Here is a 10,422-nt window from a genome sequence, read left to right on the forward strand (position 1 = left end):
GAGAGAGAGACACACAGAACAGATAATCACCTTAATAAAACGTAAACCACCACGCCTCCAAGTAGAAGACATCAGAAGAGTAGAACGAAACAACACGTAACCATAAAAAATTGTCTTATTCCTCGCATTAAACAGCTAAAAGCGTAATTAGGGTAGACAAGGTTTGGAGTGTCAATCTTTGGTTGACGTGCCCCCAAATTAGCAGAGGCAGCGTGTCTCGTATGACTCGCCGTAGTTTGAGCAGTGTCCCGGATGTGTGGAGTGGAGGGTATTTTGAAAGAAGAAAGAAGCAGCAAGTTGTGCGGGAATTTGCGGCAACATTAGAGTTAAACTACAGCGGAGAGTCTGTAGTTATGTAATTTACGAACACTCTGCTTATTATTCCCTTGCTGGAAACGAAGTTGTTTGAAAGCTGACACCACGTTCGCACGGTGATTTATCTGGAGACTTCATTTGAACTTTACAAGGTAGGTCGGCTTCGGTTACCTTGGTGTTTGCATTTAGCTAACGTTAGCGGACATTAACGTCACATTGAACAAGACTAACGCCTCCTGTGTGCTTTGCCTAAAAGCATTAACCGTTAATATAATGTTACTTGTCTAGTTAACGACCTAACTTTACATAAAACACGAAAAAGTATGTAAGTTGGTCTATGCTGAAGTTTTCCTTTAATGTGAACTATCGATAGTGTCACAGCTTCTTGTCGTTTTCAGTAGTGCTACAGCTAACGTTTAGTGCTTTTCTTTAGCATTAGGTATATTGGCTACATTTGCATGAGCTATGTGCATTTCTAAAGGGTGTTAAACAATGCTTTTAACTGTATGTTTGCTTAGCGCAGTGATTCCATCGAAGTGATTCACTGTACACTGAACACTGTAATGTAAGCTAACGTTTAATGACGGTGCTTCTGTACAGGGGCTAGTTCTAGCGTTGGCGTGACATCGTGCGTGTACGTCTATGCAACATCACAAACATGCCCTCGGGGAAGACATCCACATGGAGCAGCACTCTACAAGTAGAGGTTACTAGAGATGGTGTTACTATGGAGATTACTAGGAGTTATGTTACTGGTAGAGTTTACTAGGAGTGCTGCTACTACTAGTAGTATTAAGTAATACTAGTAACACCACTCCTAGTAATCTCTCAAACAGTTACTTTAGTATTACAGTAACTTAGAGTTTATTATGAGTGCGGTTACTATAGAGATTACTAAGAGTGGTGTTACTATAGAGATTGCTAGGAGTGGTGTTACTATAGAGATTGCTAGGAGTGCTATTACTATGGAGATTACTAGGAGTGCTGTTACTATAGAGATTACTAGGAGTGGTGTTACTGGTTGAGAGATTACCCACTAGGAGTGGGTCTGTCCATTTCCAGCCGTGGTTAGGCAGCTCCAAAGCCATCGATATCTCAAAGTTGCGACAGCCGTTGACTTCCATGTTAAAGCCAGATTAGAGCGGTCACGTGGTTAGTGGGTAGACTCAGTAGTTCCCTCGGTCCCTGGTTTACTACGGGATTGACAGCAGCGATCGCATTAATATTTACGGTGAATACTCGATGAAAATGACTATAAACTGCATTTCCACATACATATACATTACTCAATGAAAATGCATTTTTATGCACACGACTATAAGTCATGTAGAAAAGTCGTATTATATTCATTCATTCTCAATGGAATAGTTCCCGGAAGTGCCGCCATTGTTTGTTCATGGGAGTCAACGGTAGTGTCGCAACTTTGAGATATCGATGGCTTTGGGCAGCTCTATGAACTCTTTAATGTCCTGCTATATCTCTAGTGTTGTGTCAATGCATGTAGGGCAGACCAACAGAGCCAGCTGTGGAATGAGATGTCGTTATCATTGAGTCAGTAAGAATAAAAGTACAGAAAAAAAATGTCTCTTATGACGTTGAGGCTCTAATGACGTTCTAGTCGGCCACTGAGCATAGGGAGATTCGACTTGTAGCCGTCTTAAAATAATAATAATAATAATAATAATAATACATTTTATTTAAAGCGCCTTTCAAGACACCCAAGGTCACTTTACAGGGTTGCAAAATCATCACACAGAAATAAAAAGAAAAGAAAAATGTTAAATGTTAAAGTCAGTTAGCCAGCCCATAAGCTTTTTTGAAGAAATATATATAAAGCTTTATTGCAGACACAGGTCCATATCACAGTACACATACATAATAAATAGTATAAAAGGGGATACAAAATGCATAAGAACTCACATATTATCCTATAGGACATACAAACAATTGCACCAATGCCTTCTTAGCCTAGAAGTGAATCTATAGCAGCTTTTCAGAGGGTTGACTAAGGCTTCTATAACTTGGTTCTCTGACTTGTCCAGGCGGCACATAAAGCCAAACATCAACTGCCTTAAGAGTGCCTCACAGGTAGGCACTCTGGTGGACACAAATAATTGGCTGGCACTATGCCACCTAGGAACACAGAGTAGCAACCTCATTGCATCATTGTATGCTACCTTAAGCCTCTGCATACTTCTTTTCTTATAGCTACTCCACAATTGAGCAGTATACAATGGTGTTATGTAGGTTCTGAATAGGGAGCACTTCACAGAGTCAGAGCACATAGAGAACTTCCTTATAAGCATGTTAGCCTGAGAATAGATTTTACAGCGCTGCCTGTAGAGGTCTTTGTCATCTGCCCAGTCATCAGATATGACATGACCTAGGTATTTGACCTCCTCGCACACAACAAGAGGGCTGTCTGACAAGTGAAAGGTCGGGAAAGTTGTTTTCCTGTCTTCAGCACTTCTGACTATCATTATATGGCTTTTCTTAGCATTATACTTGATGTCATGATCAAGACCATACTGGGAGCACACCTTCAGCATCTGCTGCAGCCCAGCACTATATGGACAGAGCAAGACCAGGTCATCAGCATACATCAGATGGTTAACAATAATGTTACCCACAAGACAGCCTGTGTTAAGTCTGTTTAACTGGTTTGATAAGTCGTCCATGTAAACATTAAATAAAATAGGTGACAAGATTCCTCCTTGCCGCACTCCGTTACTGACACAGAATGGAGCAGATACAACATTGTCCCATTTAACCTGGAATGTCTGATGAGCATACCAAAACACTAATATTCTCACTAAAAAATTGGGAGCACCTCTTTCCAGCAGTTTTACAAACAATTTTTCATGATTAATTCTATCAAATGCTTTTGACGCATCAATAAAACATAGAAATACAGATGAATTCAGGCTAATGTATCTGGACACAATCTCTTTAAGAGCATATATACACATGTCAGTTCCATGCTTTCTTTTAAACCCAAACTGATTGTCATTAGTGAGAATATACATTTCTAGTTTTGTTAAAAGTATTCTCTCCAGTACTTTAGACAAGATACTGGCTAATGCAATAGGTCGATAATTGTCAACACTGTTAAGCTTACCAGCCTTGTCTTTAAGCACAGGCACTAGCAACACCGACATAATGGTATTAGGCAGGACACCATGAACCAAGCAGCCATTAAAACACATGGAGAGTAAAGGACAGAGCCTATGGCTTGCATTTTTTAGATGCTCTGCAGTAATGCAGTCCATGCCACAGGCTTTGTTGTTATCCAGCATGTTAATGGCATCAAGAATATCTACTGCCCTAACTGTCATGTCTGCTGGGACATTATGTTCAGCATTGATTGTAACTGGGTTACTTTTAACACAATTAAAGAGGTTATGGTAGTGCTCACGCCAGAGCTCAGCTATTTTTTCTGGTCTACTAACACCTTCAATGTCTGATGGTAGGGGTGATTTGTTGTTATTCATTACTCTAACCTCCTTCCAAAAGTCATTAGCGTTGTTGTTCTGTAGTTTTCTGGCAAGCGAGTCTGCTCTCATTCTGTTTTCATTTCTTTTAATAAAACGTAGTGCATATTTAAATGTAGCATTTGTATGTTTTTTCAAATCTAGCAAAACCCCATGTCTAGGCCTACCAGCCTCAGACCAGAGTCTGAAGGCCTCTCTTGCCTCAGCGTGCTGCTCAGCCACAAACTCATTCCACCCAGGTCTGATGTTGGGTATCTTACATTTAGATTTACTTTTACTTTTACACACAGGTTCACTAGAAGCATTGAGACATTTCACAATATCATCATACATGGCACAGAGAGTATCAGCATGTTGTGTGTCCTTGCAGTTCATATCAGAGCACAAAAGAGCCTCTTGAGGCAGTGCAATATTATTTAAAAGACTGTCTGTTCGCAGGGAGTAACCAGCAATATCATCACTGCTCAGTTTTGACCAGTCTAGTTTACTTGAGGAAGCAGCATTATTATTTCTGGACAGCAGGGGAACATTCTCAACATTTAGCAGTGCAGCAATAGGTATGTGATCAGAGGTGGCAAGTTCATAGCATACCTCCACATTCACCAAAGAAGCATGAGCATCAGTTGTGGTCACAATATGGTCTAGCCATGATGTTGTGTGCCATGCTTCACTCACATAGGTAAAGCTTGTGTCAGGCAGCAGAGCTTTACTTGATAGAATTAATTTGGACTCATTACAAAACTTTTGCAGGTGTGTTGCAAACAAGGATTTACTATCTGACATGTCAGCATTAAAATCACCCATAACATAAACACAAGACGAGCTGTTGTCCTCTATGAAGGACTGAATAAAAGCTAACCTATTCAGAAATTCATCCTCGTGCTCATATGATTCATATGGTGTATAAACATTCAAAACCGTAAATTTCTTTCCATTAAGATCACACTCTAGCCCTATGGCCCAGTCCACATTTAGGCGCACCACCTTCACCATTGGGTCAAGTTTAATGTTCCACAGTATGGCTACACCACCAGCTATCCTACCTCGAACCAGCCTTGTACTGAGGTCGGTAGTCGACTCTCCAGCCCCATGGAAGTTCATATGTATAGTGTTCAGCTTATCCAGATCTTGTTTCGCCAGCCAGGTTTCTTGCAGGCACAGGATGTCACATTTGTCCAGCATTGTGTCAACAACCAAACGTCTCGATCTATCAGTAGCAGATTGCCCTACTCGCAACCCGCGAGTGTTGTATGAAGCAACACGCATTACTGACTTGTGTCACTCCGTGCGGAGCAGCTTGCCTTCATCTCCTCTTCGCCCACAGATGTGTCCGGCACCTCAGCATTATTCCCATCAAGCAGCCCTACATTTTGAGAGCTAGGTGCATCCTCTGTAACTACAGACGGGCCTCTGTCTGCTCCTCTATGACGACGAGGCTCATAATAACGTCGGACAAAAGCCCCAGCGGGCCAGAGTTGCGGATCGTATAGCTCCGCCACCTCGTTACATTCAGCGGTGACACAGAAGGAACTGAATCTACTCTGTATCGACTCAATTTTTCTACATGACACATCCCGGCCCAGCTTCATCTTTAAATACTCACTGAGAGCGTTGGCGTCCACACTGAGATCAAACTTTGTAGCAAATACCTTGACCATCTTTGTTTTAACAGCCAGTATATTGCCGACCACACCAGTCCCGATTATGCCGGTTTTCTTTCTCACATGCCCCGCTGAGGTTTTCCCCATGCGAGTTGTAGGGCGTTGATGGGCAGAGTTTTCAGATGCTTGCTTCAGTTGTAGCTTCTGTGGGCGCCCATTTACCACCTTGCTCCAAGAAGGGCTCTGTGTAAGTCCCAGGGCTGGATCAGCAGGCTGAGCTGGTTGATCGCCGTTGGTCCATCCAGAGGGAGTGTTGGGGTCAGGAACGGGGCCCGACGGCTTCTCCAACACAGCCGAGTAGAGACCTGTACTGTGCGCAGGGCCTAACTCCGCCGCAGAGAGACAGGCAACCGGAGAAGTAGCGACCGGCCCAGCATTCCCCTCCACAGCAGTCAGACGGCTGTCAATTTTAGCGGAAACCTCCCGCAATGTTTCACAGGCAGTTACCTGCGTTCCCATAGTTCTTTTTAGGTAGTCAATGTCAGCATTGATTTGCTGCATTTTCCCGAGAAGCGCAGACACATCAATGTGCTTAAATGAAACGGGGGGTAATTCATCCAGGAAGTGCGATACAAATCGTGGGATCTCTTCACCACACTCATTAAGCACTTGCAGGCATATTTTGACATTGTTAATGTCCTTCTTTTGCCCCCTGTGCGAGATCCATCGTTTGTTGTGCGGAAAGAGTTCAGCCAACACTGCCTTTGAGGACTCAATCCGCTCGGAGCTGAAGCAGCTCGTTACTATTGTTACAATATCATCATGGCTTAGTGTTCGCATTTTGATCATAATAAAGTTCAGTAGTTCATCCTCAACTATGACTTTACCGTCTTCAGTATGATAGATCTCAGGTTTAATGCGCGAAAACACGAGTGCAGACTCTCCCACAGCACGCCGTGCTGCTGCACCGCCTGCCATTACCATCTAGATAGCATAATAGGCCTCAGTCTACTTTTAAAGACAGTGATTGAGTCAGAGTGTCTGATGTAGTCTGGCAATGAATTCCATAGCTTGGGGGCAATGTAGCCAGAGTGCAGAGGTTCACACATCAGGGTATCAAAATGACTGCAGATGTGATTATGAGACGAGATTCTGATACGTTTTCAACCTAAGCACAGTTCCGGTTTGAAAACGTATCTGACGTGTCTTAAGACGGCTACATCAAGTCGAATCCCCCTAATCTTTTCCCCGTGGCTGTGCGCGACTCTTATGTTGGGAAACAGGAAGCCGTCCTCAAGACCTTGCTATGGTCCTTATTTGGGCGGTTCTGCTGTTGTGTTCTTCATCTCCATGACGCCTGAATCATCATGCATGATGTTTCAGTGTTTCCCACAGAATTTAATTCTATTTGTGGTGGTAGCGTGTTTGTGCGCAAATTTTAAACAAATTTGCACAACGTACAGTACTTATGATGCTAACTGGATTTAATTGCGATTTAGCCAGTCGTCAACAACAGTCAACAACAACAATCCTTGCTGGAGTTTATTTAATGTATTCTTTAAACATGCATGCATGTTTGTTGAGGAACAGAGAGGCTGAAAGGTGTGCATAGCTCTACAATAAAAAGGAGTTCATCTAGTTTAAGTACTGTAGTACAACATAAAATCATTGTGTGGTGGTCAGTGTTAGACCCAATAAAGACTACGTTTATATCCGTTTAGTATCATTTATTCCAGTTCAGAACAGAACAACTCTGTGGCTACCATTACCACTCGACTGGTCAACGTGTCCTACATCATTACACGCACACATCCACATATCCGTTTCCGGGGTCAAAGGGTAAAACACAAGTTAACAGTCAGTGTTGATGTTGTGGTGGGCCGCCACAAATAAGTCAATGTATGGGAAACACTGCACACACACACACACACACGGCGCTCTTCACTGTGTTTGTCTCTGTGCAGGAGAACTGATGGAGTAGAACCCAAGGGGGCAGCGAACGTTCTGAGAGTGTAGACAGTATGGCGGCCGCCATGCTAACGAGAAGACCGTGGCTAGCTGGCCATTCCATTGAATCCTATGGGGCGTAAGCGCCACTTTGACATCAAATTACGTTAGAGCTGAAGCGTTTTAAGCCTTTATATGAACATTTTCTATTGTCGGGGTACATACTACATTGTGAAATTGACATAATAATCTCGTAACTGTCTTATCGGCTGAGTAATTAACGTTTTTCGAAAGTCAATGCTAAAGTGTTAAAGGCGCATGCGTCCAGCGAGAGTAAAGCGTCGCCATAGGTCAGACTCGGTCAGACTACGTGCCTACGTCACATGTACGACATCTGAGCCTGCGCAGAGACAAGAAGACCTAAAAAAAAAACGTTGAGATTTGCTTCCTCGGTCTCTGCTGCCGTCTACGTGATAGCTCTGTCCATATCTTTTACTGTCTATGGTAGAGCCCTGGGGACTCGGAGCGAGCACGAGCGCGAGGATGAAGCGTTCTGCACGCGTGCAGGATCTGCTGGGCGGCCTGCGTCCCGGAGTGCGCCCCCTGGAGGGGAAGTCTGTGTACTTACACGCCGTGAAGAGCCGCCACGCCGGCACCCTGACCAACCTCATCACGCGCCACGGGGGGGTGAGTTGGTGTGTGTGTGTGTGTGTGTGTGTGTGTGTGTGTGTGTGTGTGTGTGTGTGTGTGTGTGTGTGTGTGTGTGAGTGTGTGAGTGTGTGAGTGTGTGAGTGTGTGTGTGTAGTGTGTAGTGTGTGTGTGTGTGAGAGAGTGTGTGTGTGTGTGTGTGGGGGGGGGGTTGCTATTGATGTTGCGATTATTGATAGAATTGTGATTGACGTTGCTATTATTGATATAATTTACGTTGCGATTATTTGGTATCATTGATGTTGAGATTATTGATAGAATTGTGATTGGTGTGTGTGTGTGTGTGTGTGTGTGTGTGTGTGTGTTCTCTCCAGAGTATTGAGGCATTCTTGAATAAAGATGTGAGCTCTTTGTGTTTGTGTGTGTGTGTGTTCTCAAGATTATTGAGGCGTTCTTGAATAAAGATGTGAGCTGTGTGTGTGTGTGTGTGTGTGTGTGTGTGTGTGTGTGTGTGTGTGTGTGTGTTCTCCAGAGTATTGAGGCGTTCTTGAATAAAGATGTGAGCTCTTCGTGTTTGTGTGTGTGTGTGTGTATTCTCCAGATTATTGAGGCGTTCTTGAATAAAGATGTGAGCTCTCTCTGTGTGTGTGTGTGTGTGTGTGTGTGTGTGTGTGTGTGTGTGTGTGTGTGTGTGTGTGTGTGTGTGTGTGTGTATGGCGGGGGGGGGGTTGATGTTCCGATTATAGATATAATCACGCGTCTGGGGGTGTGTGTGTGTATATGGCGGGGGGGGGGGGGGGGGGGGAGGGTTGATGTTGCGATTATTGATATAATCACGCGTCTTGGGGGGGGCGGGGGGGTGCTATTGATGTTGCGATTATTGATAGAATTGTGATAAATGCAATTATTACCTCCGCCAAGGAGGTTATGTTTTCATCGGGGACTGGCGTTTGTTTGTCTGTCTGTCTGTCTGTTTGTTAGCAAGATAACTCAAAAAGTAATGGATGAATTCCAATGACATTTTCGGCGAATGTCAGGCATGACCCAAAGAAGGAACGATTACATTTTGGGAGTGATCCGTAATTCCCTCTAGCCTGGCTAATGCCTCCCACTTCTCAAATGAGACGTGGTCTGGCAACCAGACGTTCATTTTCTCGTATTTGAAAAAAATGCCCAGATCCGTTCATTGGGCGCCACGGATGTCAATCAAATGCGTCTCTGCATAGCTCATCATGGTCTTGCTTTCTCCCCTGTTCTGTGATTGGCCCCCAACATCAGGCGAAAATGGGGGCGTTAGTAATGGATGAATTCCAATGACATTTTCGGCGAATGTCAGGCATGACCCAAGAAAGAAACGATTGGGAGTTATCCGTAATTCCCTCAGAATTCCGGAGCCGTTTATGTGTTTCGCTTAGTGGTGTAATGGCATGGTATGGCCACGTGGGGGCAATCTGAATAGTTTAGATTCAAATGTATGACAACCTAGGAAGAACTAGAAGATAGAATTGTGATTGACGTTGCAATTATTGATATAATTTTACGTTGCGATTATTGGTATCATTGATGTTGAGATTATTGATAGAATTGTGATTGATGTTGCTGATGTGTGTGCTTCTCTCAGTGTTCACCTGCAGAGCAACAAGGTGTTCTTGAACAGAGGTGTGTGTGTGTGTGTGTGTGTGTGTGTGTGTGTTCTCCAGATTATTGAGGCGTTCTTGAATAAAGATGTGAGCCCTGTGTGTGTGTGTGTGTGTGTGTGTGTGTGCGTGTGTGTTCTCCAGAGTATTGAGGCGTTCTTGAATAAAGATGTGAGCTCTCTGTGTGTGTGTGTGTGTGTTCTCCAGAGTATTTAGGCGTTCTTGAATAAAGATGTGAGCTCTCTCTGTGTGTGTGTGTGTGTGTGTGTGTGTGTGTGTGTGTGTTCTCCAGAGTATTGAGGCGTTCTTGAATAAAGATGTGAGCTCTCTGTGTCTGTGTGTGTGTGTGTTCTCCAGAGTATTGAGGCGTTCTTGAATAAGGATGTGAGCTCTCTGTGTGTGGTGTGTGTGTGTGTGTGTGTGTGTGTGTGTGTGTGTGTGTGTGTGTGTGTGTGTGCGCGTGTGTGTGCGTGTGTTCTCCAGAGTATTGAGGCGTTCTTGAATAAAGATGTGAGCTCTCTGTGTGTGTGTGTGTGTGTGTGTGTGTGTGTGTGTGTGTGTGTTGTCCAGAGTATTGAGGCGTTCTTGAATAAAGATGTGAGCTCTCTGTGTGTGTGTGTGTGTGTGTTCTCCAGAGTATTGAGGCGTTCTTGAATAAAGATGTGAGCTCTCTCTCTCTGTGTGTGTGTGTGTGTGTGTGTGTGTGTGTGTGTGTTCGTGTTCTCCAGAGTATTGAGGCGTTCTTGAATAAAGATGTGAGCTCTCTGTGTGTGTGTGTGTGTG

General features: G+C 43.9%; 1 protein-coding gene across 1 annotated transcript in view; it reads left to right on the top strand.

The window, feature by feature from the left end:
* Positions 1–280: 280 nt before the first annotated feature.
* LOC134077617 (mucin-3B-like) overlaps positions 281–10,422 on the top strand; it is a 20,253-nt gene continuing 10,111 nt past the window's right edge. The window contains exons 1-2 of the mRNA XM_062533319.1: positions 281–467; positions 7,863–8,041. Coding sequence (XP_062389303.1) covers positions 7,898–8,041 — 144 coding nt within the window. The 5' untranslated portion in view covers positions 281–467; positions 7,863–7,897. The remainder of the gene's footprint in view (positions 468–7,862; positions 8,042–10,422) is intronic.

This window comes from Sardina pilchardus, chromosome 3 (genome assembly GCF_963854185.1).
Source record: "Sardina pilchardus chromosome 3, fSarPil1.1, whole genome shotgun sequence".
Taxonomy (NCBI): Eukaryota; Metazoa; Chordata; class Actinopteri; order Clupeiformes; family Clupeidae; genus Sardina; species Sardina pilchardus.